The sequence below is a fragment of the Vulpes vulpes genome, chromosome 4 (genome assembly GCF_048418805.1).
Source record: "Vulpes vulpes isolate BD-2025 chromosome 4, VulVul3, whole genome shotgun sequence".
Taxonomy (NCBI): Eukaryota; Metazoa; Chordata; class Mammalia; order Carnivora; family Canidae; genus Vulpes; species Vulpes vulpes.
Window position 1 is genome coordinate 98078079 of NC_132783.1, and position 20277 is coordinate 98098355.

The window sequence follows — 20277 nt, forward strand, 5'->3', positions numbered from 1 at the left end:
GCACGCTTCTTGAAACCCACTCCATGGATACGTTTGTGAATGTTGATGGTGTATTCTCTGGTACTACCTCGTTGATGGCAGAACGGCCCTTCTTCTTCTCGCCACCCTTCTTTGCGGGAGCCATTCTGCCGGGCCCTAGTTGGAAAGGCCGGAGAAGGATTTCTTATGTCCTTGTCTTGCAAACTCGGAAAAATTAAAGCTAGGTGAAGAGTGAAGAGGATCCTGTGTCTCAAACAGGAGAGAAGATATTTCTTGGTGAAAAGAAGCACCCAGTCTGCCTTACTCATGAGCATGGCTTGCCTGGTGCCTATAAGCCTTTGAGTTTGTAACCCCTGATCTGGGGATAGAACAAACTCCTCTGCAGGGTACTATGAAATTGCATGGTACGATAGTTAGGTTAAAACGTGGCTGTAACTAGCACCCCTATACTAGAATGGCTTAAACAAAGGGGAAGTTTATTTCTCTTTTGTGCAAAGTTTGTTCCAACTTATGATTTGATGGTATTGGGAATCTGGGCTCTTTCTATCTTGGTCTGCAATTTGTTCTCAATATGCAGCAACAACCTCCCATTCTGAGATGGTTCCACCATCCCATCTGCATTCTAGTCAGGAGGAGGAGGGAATAGTAGAGAGAGGCCCTTGTCTTCCTTTAAGGACACAATCTAGAAGTTTCACTTAGAACTTTAACTCTTGTCCCACTATCTGAAAGCAGTTAGTTTGCCATTCCTACCTAGCTGCAGAGAAGCCTAACACATGGAGGTAAATAAGTTGGTATCTATGTTCATGCCCACCGAAAAACTGTTACAGTACAAAAAGGAGAGAATGAGCAATTTCTTCCATCTAATTACCCCTGCTCATCTCTCCAGCCTCATCTCCCCCCTGTAGGCATCAGAAATATGCTCTCCCACAAACTATCACTGTCCTGCACCTTTGCATAATCCCCTCCCTGTGTCTGGAATGCCCTCCCCAAACTGACTCCCTGGTAAGTCTTCCTCATTCTTCAAATCTAGGGCAAAGTATGCCTCCTCCATCATGCCACTGCCACTTGCCCCAGCTAAGCTCAGCATTCTCTCCCCTGGGCTCATTTAATGGTTTATAGGAGCTCAGACTCTATGCCAGGCTGCCTAGGCTGTGTTCTGACTCTCACACAGCCATGTGACCTGGGGCCACTTAGCTTCCTTGGACTTCAGTGCTCTTGTCTGTATAATGGGACTATGAGGAACTACATCACAATAGGACATTTAAATAAGAACATAGAAGTAAAGCTATTAGTACAGTGCCTGACACAGTAAGTCTTCTTATTCTTACATTTAAGGTCTCTTAAATATTAGCTCTCGTTATTAGCATCTGTTGAGAACTTATTCTGTGTCCAGCCCTTATAACAGGGACTAGAAATCCAGCAAGCAATAAGCATCCCACCGGAACTCATGGTATGGAGGGGATATGTGGTGGATATGCTTATTATTTCCATATGTTTGCTCTCATCCGCCTACTCCCATGAGCAGAGCAGATACCCCTGGCCCCTCAGGCTGCACTTGGTCATGTGACTTGCGTGGCCAATAGGATGTTAGCAAATGAAATAGCGGCAGAGGCTGGACGGGCACTTGCATGGTTGGTCTTGTCGTCCTGTGCTTCTGCCTTCACCCTGAGAACACCAAGCCCAGGCTGGCCTTCTGGTTGTTGAAAGAGGAGAGAGAAACATACAGTGGGGCTAGTTGGCCTGTATCAGTCTACCCTTCACCAGATGCAGCAGGCTCATAAGAGCCATAGAGTTAATTTAACGCTTACTGTTGAGTGCTGCTAAGGCTCAGTGGTTTTGTTGTTGTTGTTATGCAGCATTATTGTGGCCATAGTCAGCTGATACAGAAAGAATTGCAAGTAGCCAGTGTGAGAGGACATGGCAAATGTTGTGATGGCAGCGTCACAATGAAAGCCAGAATGTGAGCCTAGGTGGTCTGACTTCAGAATCCAAGCATTCAGCCTCTGTACCTGCCCTCTCCTCCTTCTTCCCTTCCTCCCTTCCCCTCCCCTCTGCCCAGGGTTGGGTGAACATCTGGCGAACAAGGTAGGCCATTGGAGCTCAAGGGTTATCTCTTAGGCTATCTCATCCCAGGGCCTTGTCAACCTTCATCAGTTATCTGCAAACTATCCTTATTCTGAATGTGTAAGAAAGGCTCCTGAGAGGGACGCCTGGGTGGCTCAGCGGTTGAGCATCTGCCTTAGATTCAGGCTGGGATCCCAGGGTCTGAGATCAAGTCCCACATTGGGCTCCCTACAAGGAGCCTGCTTCTCCCTCTGCCTATGTCTCTGCCTCTCTCTCTCTCTCTCTCTCTCTCTCTGTCTTTCATTGATAAATGAATAAAATCTTTTAAAAAAAAGAAAAAGGCTCCTGAGGGCTATGGTCACCTGGGGTCTCGCTCCAGCTGGGCCTTGGCCAGCATAAGGGCTGTTCCCATCCCTAAATGACACTCAGCCCAACCCGGCACTACAGTCCCTATCCTCTTCTCTCCACAGAATCCAGTCCTGAGGGAGGACCGGCCGTATCCTACAGCCTCAGACAAGCAGGGCTTGTGGAATGGACAAGGATCTGTTGTCTGGGGGAGTACACAGGGATGTGTGAGGAGGTCTTCTTCTGGAAAGGATCATGGGGTAGTAGCAAAAGCACTGGTTTTAGCACCCACTGACCTAGCTCTAGCATCATGAAACCACCTGACCTAGCTCTAGCATCATGAAACCACCTGATTTCATTTCCCTGTTTCAATGGGGCTATTAAAGCCCCCCACACCACATTGTTAGGAGTATAAAATGGAATGATTACAGGCTCTCAACAAATGTCAGTTCCCTTCCCCACTTTCCATGGGTTACTGCCTCAAGCAGGAGACTGGGCCTGAGGTAGTTTCAGTCTGAGGCCCCAAAGCTGAGTTTCCTCATAGATGATCCCAAGTGGATCGAACTGGAGGTTGGGTTGCAGTGTGGGTAGAGGACAGGCTTTGGATACAGACAGCCTGGGTGTCGCTTACCAGTTGTGTGACCTTGGTCAGGGCACTTCACTCTATTGCACTTCAGGTTCTTGTGCGTCGTTGGGGTATGCACAACGATGTCCTGCCTCACAGAGCTGCTGTGTGTGGACACTGGGTCCTGCCTCACAGAGCTGCTGTGTGTGGACACTGGGACATGGAAGCACTCACTGGACGGGACTAGTTAAAGGGTTTGGAAATTGCTGAGTGGGGTTTGTATGAACAGAAAGATACTGTAGTCTGAACAGAAAGCTACTATAATGTTTTCTGTCTATTCATGGGCTAGCAGCTGGCTAGTATGACTTTCTTTTCTTCTCTTCTTTTTTTTTTTTTTGTTTAAATTCAATTAGCCAACATATAACACATCATTAGTTTCAGATGTGGTTTTCAATAATTCATCAGTTACATATAACACCAAGTGCTCATCACATCACATGCCCTCTTTAATGCCTGTCACCCAGTTACCCCCTCCTCTCTCACCTTCCCTCCAGCAGCCCTCAGTTTATTTCCCAGAGTTAGGAATCTCTCATGGTTTGTCTCCCTCTCTGATTTTTTCTTTTTCTTTTTTTTTAAGATTTTATTTATTTATTCATGAGAGGCAGAGAGAGAGAGAGAGAGAGAGAGAGAGAGAGAGAGGCAGAGACACAGGCAGAGGGAGAAGCAAGCTCCATGCAGGGAGCCCGACGTGGGGCTTGATCCCAGGACCCCGGGATCACGACCTGAGCTGAAGGCAGGTGCTCAACCGCTGAGCCACCCAGGCGTCCCCTCTGATTTTTTTTTTTTTCATTCAGTTTCCCCTCCTTCCATTATGGTCCCTTTCACTATTCCTTATATGATATGAGTGAAACCATATGATAATTTTCTTTCTCCGATTGACTTATTTTACTCAGCATAATACCCTCCAGTTTCATTCACATCAATGTAAATGGTGGGTATTCATCCTTTCTGATGGCTGAGTAATATTCCATTGTATATATAGACCACATATTCATTATCCATTCATCTATCGAAGGACATCTCAGCTCCTTCCACAGCTTGGCTACTGTGTACATTGCTGCTGTGAACATTGGGGTGCAGGTGTCCCGTTGTTTCACTCATCTGTATCTTTGAAGTAAATACCCAGTAGTGCAATAGCTGGGTCATACAGTAGCTCTATTTTTAACTGCTTGAGGAACCTCCATACTGTTTTCCAGAGTGGCTGCACCAGCTTGTGTTCTCACCAACAGTGTAAGAAGGTTCCCCTTTCTCCACATCCTCGCCAACATTTGTTGTTTCCTGTCTTGTTAATTTTAGCCATTGTCACCAGTGTAAAGTGGTATCTCATTGTGGTTTGGATTTGTATGCCTGTTTCTTGCAAGAGGGTTTGCTAAGTGCATTCATCTGCCCTGCTATCCCTGCCCTGGTCACCTTGGCTGCAGACCAGAAAGGAAGGGTATAATGGGCAAGATAGGTCTGGGAAGGGGTGGATTAACAAGCCTCACTGGGTCATATTTGATCATCACACCATTGAGAAGGAGGGAGCCAGGGCCAGACCACTGCCTGCTTTCATGCTGATCTATATTTCCCACCTACTGGTCTGTCCATGGCACTAGACATGTGCTGACCCCAACCTAGCACCATCCTGGCTCCCAGAGGCCATGACCACTGGATATGGGTGCTTCATCTCCTGGAAGGACAGGCAGCAATTTTGCTTTCAGGTTGAAACCTCCACAAATCAATTTTCAAATGCTTTCAATGTTGCAGCCGATGGCTGCACCCACCTCCTTGGTCCCTCAGTTCAGTCTCTGTCTCTCCACAGTGGTTCAAAGGGAGCCTTCTGAAACCCTTCTCCCCTCCAACAAGTCACTATTCATTTATTCATTCATGTATGTACTCAATATTTAATGAGACATTGTGCTGGGAACTAGGGATATAAGAGTTAATAAGATACATAAGGATTCTGCCACTCTTCAAGCTTATAGTGAATAAAATAATTATATGTGATAATGAGTGCTGCCCTATGAAGAGATGTACTAAAAGGAAAAAAAGGGGGTACATTTACAAGACATGATAAGCTCATGGTATAGCTGATACACTAGGGTATCTCAGCACCCTGTGTGGATGCTCCACTGGTCACAGGGTGAACCCCTCAGACTGGGTTCTTATCCTCATCCTGCTGGCTCAGAAAGCTTTTTTTTTTTTTTTTTAAAGATTTATATATTTATTTATTTGAGAGGGAGTGAGTGAGAGAGAGCACAAGCAGGGGGAGAGGCAGAGGGAGAGAGAGAAGCAGATCCTCACTGAGCAGGGAGCACAACACGGGGCTAGATACCAGGACACTGGGATCAGGACCTGAGCCAAAGGCAGACCCTCAAATTACTGAGCCACTCAGGTGCCCCTCGGAAGGCTTTTTTTTTTTAAATTTTTATTTATTTATGATAGTCACAGAGAGAGAGAGAGAGAGAGAGAGAGAGAGAGGCAGAGACACAGGCAGAGGGAGAAGCAGGATCCATGCACCGGGAGCCCGACGTGGGATTCGATCCCAGGTCTCCAGGATCACGCCCTGGGCCAAAGGCAGGCGCCAAACCGTTGCGCCACCCAGGGATCCCTCAGAAGGCTTTTGATCAGCATCCTGGGAGCAGATCCTTATCTCAGGGCTGGACTTATGTTATCCAAGCTGTTATAAGTTAAATTTTGCCCTCCACAAAGATACATGAAGTCCTGACACCTTATACCTCAGAATGTGACCTTATTTGAAAACATGGCCATTGCTCATGTAATTAATTAAGATGGGGTCATTCAAGGAACCCCTGGGTGGCTCAGCGGTTGAGCATCTGCCTTCCACCCAGGGCGTGATCCCAGAGTTCCGGAATTGAGTCCCACATCGGGCTCCCTACAAGGAGCCTGCTTCTCCCTCTGCCTATGTCTCTGCCTCTCTCTGTGTGTCTCTCATGAATAAATAAAATCTTTACAAAAAAAAAAAAAAAAAGAAAGAAAGAAAAAAGATGGGGTCATTCGGGTAGGCCCAAATCCAGTATGACTCTGGTCTCTTTATTGAAAGGGCAAATTGGATACAGAGATAGATGTGCACAGAGGAAAAAGACTGAAGACACAGAGGGAGCAGACAGCCATGTGGTGGTGTAGGCCAAGATTGAAGCGATGCATCTACAAGCCAAGGGATGTCAGAGATTGCTGGCAACTACCAGAAGCTAGAGGATGCAAGGAAGGATTCTCCTGTCAAGCTCTCAGAGGGAGCAACAGCCCTGTCAATACTTTGATTTCAAACTTCTAGTCTCTAGAATTGTACAACAGTAATTTTATGTTGTTTTAAGGCATCTACTCATGTGTCAAATACTTAATGAGCAGCTACTATGTGTAGATACTGTGCTAGGTCCTGGGGACACATGTGGAGGCCTGGAGGCCCAGAGGTGGGGGTAGTAGGCAGGGTGGTGAAGAGTCTGGGTCAGAGGTGACAGGACAAGGGCACTACCATCATGAAGAGGCATTTGTGGGTGAGACTGGAACCAGAGGCAAGGGAGGTGAGGACCCACTCCTCTAAGATGGACAGAGCTGGTGGGTAGTGTGAGGCCTCGGGGGCAGCTCTTTACTATCCTCATGGCTGAAACAATCACATTCTTGTTTCTCTAGATGGGCACAACACAATAGAGGAGGCTTATGCATCACAAACTATAGTCCTATCCAATAGTTGGGCCTCTGAGATCACCCCAAATAGTTGGTTTGGGGTGTGCCTCAATTCTTCGTTCACATTTACCAAGGTGTTACTGGTTTAATACAGATGTCACAAAGGCCTCACCCCAGGGCCATCAGGTGGGTGTTCCTTGCCAGGTACAGTGTTTTTGCTGGCCCCACCACTCACTCACTAGGCCCCATTCCCACAATCTTACTTCATGCCTTGCCCAAGTGAAAGCATATAAGGTTAAGATCTGGGGCTTACTCAGATTATTGATAATGTTCCAGTTATCTATTGCTGTGTCAAACCAAACATAGTGTCATAAAATAACAACAATCATTTAACTCTTCTGTGGGCCAACAATCCAGATGATGCATGGTGTGAATGACTTGTCTCTATTCTATCTAGAGCCCTAGCTGGGAGACTGCAACATCCAGGGGCTGGAATCACCTGGAGCCTTCTTCATTCACTTGTCTACTGCCTGGGCTGGGATGACCCAAAGACTGGCCCCAAAGTAAACTGAGAGCCAGCATCTACACTGGCTTCTCCACATGGATTGGGATCCTCATAGCATGGTGGCCTCAGGATAGTTGAACTTACATGGCAGCTCAGTTTTCCAAGGGCAAGGGTTCAGGAGAACCAGGTGGAAGCTATACGGCCTTTCATCACTTAACCTTAGAAGTCATATAGAATCACCTCCACCGTACCCCATTCATCAAAACAGTCCCAAGCCTTCAGAGTTTCAAGAGGAAGGACATGGGATCCCTGGGTGGCGCAGCAGTTTGGTGCCTGCCTTTGGCCCAGGGTGTGATCCTGGAGACCCGGGATCGAATCCCACGTCGGGCTCCCGGTGCATGGAGCCTGCTTCTCCCTCTGCCTGTGTGTGTCTCTGCCTCTCTCTCTCTCTGTGTGTGACTATCATAAATAAATTTTAAAAATTAAAAAAAAAAAAAAGGAGGAAGGACATGGAGCCTATGGACGTAGATGGAGACAATGCCTCCAAAAGAGAAGTGTCAATGGACCCATGGCTGTGTTTCAAAACCACCACCGTCAATTACGTCCACTGGGTAGAAAACAAGATTTCCTTCAGGTCTAGATTTTGGGGTATACCTTACTTGACTTACAAAACCTGGCTCTCTGCTCAAGCATGGAATGAGGTTCAGACCCCTTGGCATGAAAGTTAAAGTTCTTCACAGCCTGTCCCAGGCTGCCTTCCAGTCTTCTCCTCTGGCCATCTGTGCTAAACTGGCCGAGGACCTGTGACCCCCTCAGAGGGGCACACTTTTCAAACTCCCCAAAGGTGCTGTTGAGGCTGGCGGCATCACTGGATTATTTCTCCAGAGGCTCAGAGCTTCCCAGAGGATGCTGAAACCCATCCGGAGCCCTGGATTCGTGGCCTGAGGATATTGTCCCGTCCTCCACTAATGACTCGGCCATCTGTTTTCCTTCCCTGAACCCTGCTCTGCTGGAAGCTGCACAGACACCCCAGCTGGGGCTTCAAACCCAGGTGGTTTGAGTGGCCCTACGCATGGGAATCAGAGCTGCTCGTGATTCTCTAGAATTCCCGCCTCAATTCATAACCATTCACAGGGCACGGACAGCTGAGCTGTCTGCTTCCTTGAAAGGGCCGCCTTTGAAGCCAGTGATGGGGGCACTGGATGGCCTCCTGAGTGAGCACCACACCCAGTGAGGAGGGGAAGACAGGGGCCACAGGAGGCCACACCCTGGAAGGACCACTCTGTTAAAAAGAGCCATGGCCACTGCCAGAGGGGTGAAAAGTGAGACAAGAGGGAAGCACTTCCCCCATCAGTGACCTTTGGTCCCCAACCAAATGGATGACTGTGGGGCTGGAGGGGACCGAGAGTCTAGGAATTAAAGCCACATCTCATTTCACTTGATGAGCTGCAGCCTCATCTTTTCTAGTGGGGAACAGACAAGTCAAATTCACAAGCACATAGAACACATGACACTCTGCACTTGGACTTGAGCTCCTGAACAGTACTTAGTGAGTCAAGCTCAAGTAAAATGAACCCCAGAGTCTAGCAAGAAACCTTCTTTTCTGATTTATATTCATCTGCAGTATCCCTAATGTTTGGGGTTTTTAAAAACTTTGTATTTGGAAATCATTAGACTCTCAGAAAGTTGCAAAAATAGTACACAGGATCCCATCGACTCTTCACCCAGCCTCCCCCAATGGTAACATCTTTTAGAGCCATAGTCTAAAATCAAAGGAGACTGATGTGGATATACTATGGTTAACTAGACCACCGGCCTTACTCTGCACCAGTTTTCACATGTTCATTTGTGTGTGTTTCTGTGTTATTTTATCCCATGAATAGACTGGTATAACCACCACTGCAATCAAGACAGACCCATTCCATGCCCACATAGGAAGTCCCTTATACTACCCCTTCACAGCCACAGCCCCCCCCCCCATCCTGTGGCAGTCTCTAATCTGTTCTCCATCTGCTTAGTTTTGTCATTTTGAGAATGTTATATAAATGGACTCATAGGCACATAGACCTTTGAGATCAGCTTTCTTCATGAAGCATCATTCTCATGACACCCTTCCAGGTTGCTGTACATATGGACAGTTTGAACCTTCTTATTGTGAGGAGTATTCTATTGTAAGGATGTACTAGAATTTGATTAGTTGTTCACCCACTGGACGATACTTGAGTTGTTTCTGGTTTGGGGCTATTAAAGCCACTCTGAACACTTGTCTACAGGTTTCTGTGAGGATGTAAACTTTCATTTCTCTGGGATAAATGCTCAAGTGAACATGTGGTTTTATGCTTTTCTGTTAACTGGCAAACATCTGCCAAGGAGTTACAATCTGCAAAGACTTCAGATTTTGTGTTTTAACACACTGTGGACTCACTTTTCTAAAGAGACATCATCTTGTTCTCACATACGTTTTGGAGATGGGTCTTCTTCCATAGAGAATTTGCATATGAGAGAATTTCTACGTGTCAGTTTTATTCAAGAGATAATCATGCTATTCTCCTAACCAATTTGAAAAGTAGAGAAACGATAGGCATCACACCTCTATTCCTCACACAGTGATATTAAACTGGTTTTGTCTTTCACTCTATTAGTGGACTAGCTGCAGGCTTTCAGTAGGGTCCTGAGATGAGTACAGAGGAGAAGATACAAGTGGGTGTTGGGTCTGGATTAGAAAGATGATGACAGTAAGGATGTTAGATCTAAGCTTCTGGATTCCTTGTTGTCAGACTTTTTAAAGAGATACATCAGACAACCAAAGGGTAGAAAGTAGTTTTACCATGTTGCTATGGCAAGCTGCAGCAGACAAGGGGGTTTTAGACCTTTCTCTATGGGCTTAGGGAAAAAATTCACACTTTCATATTACATAATTCTGATTTTAAAATAAATTATAAAAAAGAGGAAACTTACTTAATAGGAAATTTGAATGAAATATTGTCAAAAATCTGAATGAGAATTTCCTTCCATGAATGTACCTTTCATGTCAGCCTGCAGGGTGATGTCCACCTTCAATCTCTTCTTTAATGATGAGTGCTTCAGATTTTTAAAAAATATTTTATTTATTTATTCATGAGAGACACAGAGAGAGAGACAGAGACAGAGATACAGGCAGAGGGAGAAGCAGGCTCCCCACGGGGAGCCCAAAGTGGGACTTGATCCTAGAACACCAGGATCATGCCCTGAGCCAAAGGTAGGCACTCAACCGCTGAGCCCCCCAGGCATCCTGAGTGCTTCAAATTCTTAATAGTCATCACTGCCAAGAAGTTTTGCTTTTATAACACAAGTAGTTTGAAAAAGATGGTTTGGAAAATTTTGTTTTGTCATCTCAAAAAATTTACAGTGGTCAAAACTACATTTAAAGAACCTCCTTTTTCTTTTATTTGGCAATTATAATGTAAGAACTTCATAGGATTTTTTAATATGGTCACAATTTCTCCATATCAAGTATTTATGTGGAAGTAGGAGCCTCATGACAAGTCAGAGGTAATAAAGACAAAGGAGATGGGAAGGACGTTGAGTTTCCAGCTTGGCCAGTGACAGGGTAGGGAAGCTGTGAGAAGGTAATGAGGTTGCAACCCAAATAGGGAACACCAGTGGAGCTGGAAAGCTTTTGACATCCAATTTCTTTATCCTTGGTCAGTGGTCAGATTCAAGCAGGCATCCCACATTCATTCCCTGTGATAAGCCAAGGGTCAGGCTTAACGTCAAGGGCCAAATTCCAGACTTTGGGGCAATGTTAATCCCATTGGGGGCAATGTTAATCCCAGCAATGGGTTAAGACCAGTTCACAGTCAACTGAACAACTGGTGGTCAAAGTAAACCACAAGGCCAATGGGGCCAGGGGCCTTTATAGGGAAAGCTCTAGACAAAAACTGTTATGTTTTAGGCCATACTGATGTGGAGGGCCCCTGTCTGGAGGCCTTCTGGGGACAGGGATTTGCCTGCCAGTTCCCTTCCTCTTAATTTCTCTCTCCTCCAATACATAAGGGCTCTATGATTAAGGACCTTTTGAGTTGCAAGTGACAGAACCCAAAGTAAATACGTTAATTTGGGATGATCTAAATAGGAAGATCAGAGATACGGCTGGTTTTAGGCATAGCTCGATCCTGGGACTTAAGTTATCTCAGGAGGATGCTGTCTGTCTCTTGGCTCTTTCTAGACAGGCTCCTCTGAAGATAGGAGTTCCGGGATCCTTCCTAGGAGTTTGGCAATCCCAGCAAAAGAGAATGTTTCTTTCTGCAGAATTCCAGCAAATGTCCTAGGACTGCTTCATAGCCTAGCTTTGGTTATATGGGCCAATCACTGAGCTAATCTGACCCTGATTGTCCAGGTCACATCTCTAACCCTGGGATCAAGGGTTGAGTGAGCTCCACTCTAACCATATGGACTAAAGAGTGGGGAAGGGTGGTCCTCCAAAGAAAAACTGGCAGAGGCAGGGTATTTCCAGATGAAAATGAAGGGGAATAGATGTAGGACAAGCAGACACAGCAGATGGCCACCACAGGGTCTTTGCCTCTCAATCCTGAGGCTGGGCAAGAGGGACATCCCTTCCTTGCCCAAGGGAAAGGAATATGGGTCCTTCTTCCAGATGGTTTCCTACCACAACCAAATAACTTCATCTGTGCTAAGCTACACCTACTTCCCATCCCTAAATAAAGGAGAGAAGTGCTCCTGGTTAGCCAGAGAGGCCTCCCCCTTAAACTCTGCTCTGCTTGTACCAGTTACAAGCACTGGTTGTAACAGTTACATCACTGCAGGACACTAGGGAAGAAAGCAATGTTGAGTGTGTTAAAATACAGAAGGAAAAAAGTCAACCTTATGAGTGGCCATTTTCAAGTCAGAAGGAACTAGATGTATTTTGGTCAGATGATTGATAAAATTCTGGGTCACTAATATTATCTGCTCAAAAGTACCTCTACTATTTGCTTTCCAGTTTTTGTTTTAGAAAATGGTGAAATAATTTGGTTTCAGTTGCTGCCACATTCTCTGTAGGCCCTGGGATTACACAACCACATTTGTTCCTGAGAATAGCTGATGGCAATGCCTATACTTGCTGGACAGAAGTGTTTGAAGTCAGCATGACCCTAAGTAACATGAGCAGCACAACTGAAAAATGGATATAAATATTATCCCTAAAAGCTCACCTTCCTCTGTAAATCCATTTTCCAGAAGGAAGAAGTTTACGATCTCTGAGCTGGGGTGAGTCAATACCCCAAATGGGAAGAAGCTGAAGGCTCCAGGAAATGCTTTTCTACCTGGGAGAGACAAATGTTAAGATTACAAACCTTAGAGAATGGCTTGCCCAACCTATTCTCTGTGCCCTGCTTCCATATTGCTCAGCACAGTGAACTCCAGAGGTAAAAAAAACCCTACTACTCCAAAAACCTGCAAACAACCTAAATGTCCAAAAATGGAGGGGGTTAGTGGGCAAGTCATCAGGTTCATTTACTTCCTTAGTAAATATTTATTGAGTGCCTGTTATGTGCTAGGGATGACCTTGGGTAGTGGGTTTTCAGGTCATCTTTTCTTCTTTGAAATTGCCAATGTTTTCCAAATTTTCTCACAGGAACCTGTTATCACTTTTACCATGAAATGAATCACTTTACCATAAAAAAAAGAATTTTCATTCAATAAGGACAATGCCAACCCCAGGAGCTGATGTTCTGAGGGCAGTCTGGTAGCATGCTCCAACTATCTACTGCTGTGTAACAAATCATCCCAAATACAGTGGTGCCAAACAACAACCTGGCCATTGTTATTTGTGTTGTGGGGTACAGCCAGGCATTTCTTCCTTGGGGCCTCTCATGCTCACATGGTTGCAGTCAGAAGGCGGCTGGTGCAGAGTCATTTTGAAGCCCTCATCATTCACATGCCCGGCATTTGAAGCTGGCTGTCAGCGGAAACCTCATGTGGGCTCCAACACTAGCAGGTGGCCTCCTTGTTCGACCTGGGCGTCTTCCTTCCCTCTTTCCTTTCCTTTTCTTTTTCTTTCTTTCTTTCTTTCTTTCTTTCTTTCTTTCTTTCTTTCTTTCTTTCTTTCTTTCTTTCCTTCCTTCCTTCCTTCTTTCTTTCTTTTTCTTTCTTTCTTTCTTTCTTTCTTTCTTTCTTTCTTTCTTTCTTTCTTTCTTTCTTTCTTTCTTTCTTTCTTTCTTTCTTTCTTTCTTCATGAGACAGAGAGAGAGAGAGAGGCACGCAGAGACACAGGGAGAGGCAGAAGCAGGCTCCACGCAGGGAGCCCGACGTGGGACTTGATCCCAGATTTCCAGGATCACACCCTGGGCTGAAGGCAGCACTAAACCACTGAGCCACCTGAGCTGCCCATGGCCTGGGTGTCTTCACAGCATGGTGGCTGGATTATAAGGGTGAGTGTCCTGAGGGAGAGCCAGATGGATGCTATATTGTCTTATGATCTAGTCTCAGATGTCACACAGCATCACTTCCACTGCAGTCTGTTATTAGAAGCATATCACTTAAGTCAGCCCATATTCAAGGGGAGAGGACTTAGATTACACATTTTGATGGGAAGAATGTCAAGAAATTTGCAAACATCTTTTAAAGCAATTGCACAGTGGTTTCCTGAACCAAAGTTCCCAGAAACTCTGCAAGGCTCCAACACTACCAGTCATCCTACCCACCACCCTAAGAGACCTTGTCTTGTCCATCTTCTCAGCACCCCTAACCTTACCTTGAACCCTCATGAAAGAGAAACCAGAGATAGCAGATGTCTCCACACATATACACACTCTCTCGAAATGTTCTTACATTCAAGGGAACCTGAATCCTGTTCCCAAAGTGAACCCTCTCCCCTCACCTCCTCCATGATCTTGCCTACTTACCTCTCCATTCATCCTCACATTCTTGAAATGTGCTGTTTCTTCACCTTAAATAAGCCCATCACTTACAGCCTAGGGTAGGGAGGCCATTCAGAAAGTTATTGCATGGGACACCTTGGTGGCTCAGTTGGTTAAGCATCCGACCCTTGATTTTGGCTCAGGTTATGATCTCAGGGTCATGAGATTGAGATCAAACCCTGAGTCAGGCTCTGCACTGGGCATGGAGACTGCTTAAGATTTTCTCTCCCTCTACCCTCCCTACCCCCGCCCCCAAAAGAAAGTTATTGCAATAAGCCAGCCCAAGTCCAGTTGGGGCAGTAGGAAAAGGGAGAGCCAAAGGAAAGTTCACTTTGGAAAAGAATGGCCACACTCTAGGAGGTAATAACACGGAGAGGAAAACGGGAGTTTTGAACATGACTTTGAGGTTTCTGGTGTCTGCGCTCCACGAATCCTTCCCTAGTATCTTTCTTACTAAATGTGGGAAAGTTCTGTCTTCTTAAATCCCAGAGCAGTGAATGGTCATGTGTCCTGCCAAGAACAGGTTGAGAGGATGAAATGTCCCAGAGAAGAGCAGAGTTGGGGGACACAGTGCTAGGACCATGAGTGTTTGGAGTCAGGACTTGTTCAGGGCTCAGTCTCAGAATGCCCCAGGCTCCAACAGCTCTCCTTTAGATCTGGAGCCACTTCAGTGGGTTGCTGGGAAATCTATTCTCTCCTTTAAAATAATCTTTTTGTGTGGTAAAATATACATAACACAAAATTTATCATTTTAGCCCTTTTTGAGTATACAATCAGTGGCATTTAGCACTACCATCCATCTCCAGAACTCTTCCTAAACGGAGTCATCCCAACTTGAAACTCTGTCCCTATTAAGTTTTAAATTGCAACTCCTCATTGTCCCTTCTTACTCTCCGCTCCACAAACAGCCACACCCTTCTACTTTGTCTCTATGAATTTGATTACAAAAGGTGCCTTGTATAGGGGAGATCATACAATATTTGCCCTCTTGTGTCTGGCTTATTTCACTCAGTATAATGTCATCAAAGTACGACATCCACGTAGCATGTGGTAGAATTTCATTCCTTTTTAAGGCTTAGTAATATTCCACTGTGTGTATAACCACATTTTGTTTATCCATTCATCCACTGATGGGACACTGGGGTTCCTTCCACCTCTAGGCTACTGTGAGTAATGCCGCTATGACCATGGGTGTGCAAGTCCATTATCCAGCTCAGATAAACAAACTGCGACACATTCATAATAATAGGATAGTACTCAACAACAAAAAGGAACTATTGACACATTTAACAACACAAATAAACCTCAAAATAATTATACTGAGGTAAAAGGCCAATAATTATACTGAGTGAAAAAAGCCACATGCCCCACATACTATATATGATATGATCCATTTATATAAAGTGATTTAAAAAGTCCAATCTAGTCTATAGTGATAGAAAGCATATCAGTGGTCACCTGGAGAAAGCACAGGAGTGGTAGGGGAGCAGTGGTGGCAAACAGATTACAAAAGGTCATGTGTTCATTTCAGTAGCACATATACTAAAGATTACAAAGGGTCACTTGGACATTTTTGGGGGTAATGGATGTGCTCATTACCTTCACTGTGGTGGTACACATGACAAACATAATCAAACTGTACAATTTAATAGTGAAGTCTATTATAAAATATATCTCGATCAACTATTTTTTTAAATTAAAAAGACAGGATATACAACATGATCCCATACTTGTTGAAGGTAGAAAATTAAGGAAAAAAAGATACAGCATCCACTCCCAAATGCTTCTGGCTATTCTCTCTAGATCAGATTATAAATGTGTATCTTTGGAAGTAGGTGTTTGTGCGGTTTATGTTTTCTAAATTCCCTGCAATGAACATATATTGTTTTCACAATAAGAGAATCCACTGGCAAAAGTATGGTCCTTCCTACAAAGGAAGTAAGCCCTGGCCTTCATACAGCCTGCTGCGGTCACACCACTGTCCTAGCAAAAGGCAGCCTAAGGGCCCTTATTTCCTTGCAGGAACCACCCCCTCCCACCCTCGACTCTGTGGTTGGTTCAAGCAGGGCTGACTCAATGCCCATGCTGGGCATGTGACCAGGGCCTGACCAATCAGGACATCCTGGTTCCCTGGGCCACAGGGACTAGTGCAGGGACCCACTGAGGTATTTTCAGGAACTCTTAGGGGAAAGGCTTTTCAGGGACTCCAAGCTGAGTGGATATAAATCTGAAGTTGCCCATGGAGGAAGGGGGAAACCTGCTACCTGGTCAGAGTCCATCTCAGAAGAAAGGTACGTGGAGGGAAACAGGGGAGAGATCAAAGGAGACCAGTTCCTCACATTTCTGTTAGAGCACCTAGATCCAGCTGTGTCTAAAGACCTTACCACTAGGTGACAGTGAATTCCTTCTTTTTGCTCCTGTGGCTGTGTAGTTCCTGAAGCCCCAGTGCTGACCAAGCTCAGCAGGCATCCTCACACAGGGATCTTCTAACCTTGCACCCTCAACTCCACCATCTCCACCCTCCCCTTTAGATCATTACAGTTGCTGGGTGGGGTCTGCATTGAGGAACCTCTGTCCCCAGAACTTTATTGGCCTCTTATTCTTACTGTTGGGAGAATCCAGAGACTCTTGAGCCTAGTGGTCTGGGTTTGAACCCTAGTTACTAGCTGTGTGGCTTTGGGTGTATTTCTGGACCTTTCTGGGTCATAACTGCCTCAGCTGTAATAAAACTATTGGTAGAATTCATGAATTAAGTGAAATAATGCACAGTGCCTGGCACACAGTAAGCACTCGGTAAATTAACATCACCACCTACTGAAATCTCACCAAGAGCTGCTTTTGGACCTCATTATAATTGATTATTAATTTTATTTTGACTACCATTTTGTTGCTTCTAAACAGTCTAAAAAAGTAGTCACTTTGTGCTCCCCAGGACCCCTGGGGCTCTCTTTAGGACACTTACCATCCTCTAGGGGAACTATCTAGCTCCAGGTCTGTCTCCAACAGGCTGTGGGCTCCACAAGACAGGTGGAATCTTACTCTTCTGTCGTTAGTGCCCAACACAGAGGGCAGCTGAAGCACCTATGCAGCATAATTCTGGAATGGATTGGGGGTGAAGTGGATTGAGGTCATTCAGCAAGGCAGCCGGGAGCTTGCAGAGTCTAACAACACACCGCCCCTTGGTCCTTGAATCCACTGGTTCACAAATCTGTTCAGGTAATGGCAGAGAATGCAATGGCAGGGCCATCTCTTGCAAACTAAGAACTCCTTTCTTAGAAACTATGACATTTCTATCAGGAGCCCTCCTGTTTTTCATACCAAACAGATTAAAATTGATTCACCATTTCCTCATTTTCCAGTCCATACTCATTTGCTACTTTTTTTTTTTTTTTAAGATTTTATTTATTTATTCATGAGAGACACACACAGAGAGAGGCAGACATACAGGCAGAGGGAGAAGCAGGCTCCATGCAGGGAGCCTGACATAGGACTCAATCCTAGGTCTCCAGGATCAGGGGGTGCTAAACCGCTGACCCACCCAGGCTGCCCCATTTGCTACTTTATTGATTCATTTTATCTAGGAGCATTTTTTGCCAGTGAGCCAGACTGCCTGGGGCGGGGGGTGGGGGTGGGGTGGGGACAGGAAACAAAGATTTAATAATAGCAAAAACATTTTATATTGAGCTAATTTTTCCCATTGACTTTTTTTCTTTTCCCCCTGGATGGTTTGGGAAAGATGACCAATTTGCCACCACCTGTTCTGCCCCACTCAGCTTTCTGCCATTTGAGAAACTTTACTCTATCCTTGGGCCTGATTCCGTGCCAATTCCAGCAACATCTTTACTTAACCACCATTTCCTCCAAAATAAAGCCCCAAAGAGAAAGGGGAATGAGGTCACTCCATGTTCTTCTGGGAATGAAGGCAGTGGTCATCAGGGTGACCTGTGAGCTCTTGGGTGAGTTTTGTTCTTTAATCTCCCAGCACACCTAAGAGGTCAATGCTCTTGAATGTCCCTGTGTTCCAGATGAGAAAACAAGAGGGGTGATCCCCACTCAGGGATATATGGCCAGGAAGACTGCAACTAGAACCCAGGCCTCTCTGCCACCAAAGGGCAGATCTGGGGCCCTGTGTATTATAGCCCATTGAAAATGCAAGTTGACCAATACTTCAGGCCCTCAGGCTCTACTCTTGGGGACTGGGGTGGGTGGGAGTGGTGGGAGTTGGTAACACCCCACCTCTCCCTCACTCCAGCCTGCAGCCTTTCATTCCTGACAACTGCTGAGACTCCACACTGGTATCTCTTAGATTAGCCCCCAGCTATTTTTACTCTGTTCTTGTTTAGGGAAGAAACAAAGCTTGGGCAAGCCCTCAGTCAGGGCCCCAGGGAAGACCACCATTAGTTAAGGAAGAAAAGCAAGCTTACTTTACATTTTACTATCTTTTTTTTTTTTTTTTTTAACTATTGTTTTTCCTTAGAAAAATATCCAAACTGGGTCACCCTGCCAAACTGCCTCCAACAGAGACTTCTGGCTTCCTAAATTCACCAGCATAATGTATCTGCCTTCCTTCAGAACCATATTGAATGAAGTCTCCTCTCCTGGGCTAGTGGCAAGAGGTATCCAAGCAGATGGGCTTGAGGAAGGGAAAAGGAAGCTGGGAAGGGGAAATGGGAGGTGTGTCAGGGAAGACAGGAAAGTTGGAAAGAGTTCAGCCAGACCTGGGAGGGAGAGGTCCCTCCTGAAGAGTCTCAGAGACAGAAACACCTGAATGGAGATGATAAAAGGTGGCGATGATAGAGATCTGGAGCTCACCTGAGAGTCTTTAATGGAGACAGAATTTTGGAATTATTGACAGTGATTATCTAGATGATTGTTAAACTGTGGGGGATATAGATGACCTTGTCTGTGAGAGAATATATACAAAGAAAAGAGGGAAGAAGCTCTAATAAGCCAGCACTTAAGGCTGAAGATTAAAAAAGAAGAGTGAGCAAGACTTGCCAGAGAATAAGAGGAAAACTAAGAGTATGGTTTTACAGAAGCAGGAGGTTTCTGGAAGGAATCAATACCCACCATGGTCAACAACTGCTAAGGATGGGGTAGGGATAGGGGGGCAAACAGCCTTCAGATGAGCAGCCTGGAGGTAAATGAGGCCCCCCAGTGGTGCTTGTTGATGGGAGAGTGACTGTAGCAGAAATCAGGGTGCAGTGTACCGGGAAGTGGGAGGTGAGGAAACAGACCATGTCACAGAAGTTGAGCAGTAAAAAGAAGACAGAGCTGTGGTTCAATGGGGAAGGCACACTCTTCCATGTCCTGTCCCAGGTGCTCCTTCCCTCCACAGGTCCCCTATGGCAGCCAGTGCACAGGCACAATTTTCATTCTGTGCTGTCCTTAAAGGCAAGGGGGGCAGGGGACTACATGTCTGCGTAGTCCTCGGTTATCTAACACACAGTGGGAACTTGACAAATAGTAGATGTTTTTGGTGATGATGACAGTGATGATGACGATGAAGACAATAATGAAAAACACAGATTCTTGTAGATCAAAAAGTCTCCTGTTTGGGGGATTAAAAGAACAGACTCCCTAAGAAGTCTGACCAGTAAGAGTGCCTCCTCTTGTCTCTGGGCATTCCTCCTCAGTCTCATTTGCAGGTTCCTCATTTTTGTCATTATTTCTTCTTTATCTATACTCAGATCTCTGGGTGATCTCATCCAACTTCATGGCTTTAAATCCCATCTATGTGCCCTCTTCCAAATTTACACTTCTAGCCCTGACTGCTCTCCAAACCCCAGACTCACACATAACCACATACATACCTGGCATCTTGACCAGGGGGTCTAACAGACATCTCAACATGTCCAAAACCCAACTCTTGATCTCTTCCTCCTTTAGTTACTTAGGCCAAGAATTTCATAGTTTTGGAGCACCAGACTGGCTCACTGGAGAGCCAGTGAGACTAGATGGCTCTGACTAGATGGTAGAGCGTGCGACTCGATTTCAGGGTTGTGAGTTCAAGCCTCATTCTGGGTGTACAGATTACTCAAAAATAAATTTTTTAAAAAGGAATTTCATAGTTTTAACTCTCACTCCTTCAAGAATGATATTCATTCCTTCAAGAAACCTTATCCCTATTGGTTCTAGCTTCAAAATATATCTAGAATATGACTACTTCTCATCGTCTCTACAGCTCAGTCAGGTATAAGCCACTATCATCTGCAACCTCTGCCACTGTCCTCCCA

General features: G+C 45.4%; 1 protein-coding gene across 6 annotated transcripts in view; it reads right to left on the reverse strand.

Moving 5' to 3' along the window:
* BNIP1 (BCL2 interacting protein 1) overlaps positions 1–20277 on the reverse strand; it is a 52845-nt gene that overhangs the window by 15701 nt on the left and 16867 nt on the right. For 4 of the 6 annotated variants that reach the window (XR_003236257.2, XM_072756576.1, XM_072756577.1 and 1 more), the window contains exon 6: positions 12335–12445. The exons of 1 other annotated variant lie outside the window; for it this stretch is intronic. Coding sequence is in view for 4 of the 5 variants with exons in the window: in XM_072756576.1 (XP_072612677.1) it covers positions 12335–12445 (111 nt within the window). In the remaining variant the exon portion in view is untranslated. Of the gene's footprint in view, positions 1–10688; positions 10866–12334; positions 12446–20277 lie in introns of those variants that run through there. One more of the 6 variants, XM_026006992.2, reaches the window with a different exon arrangement.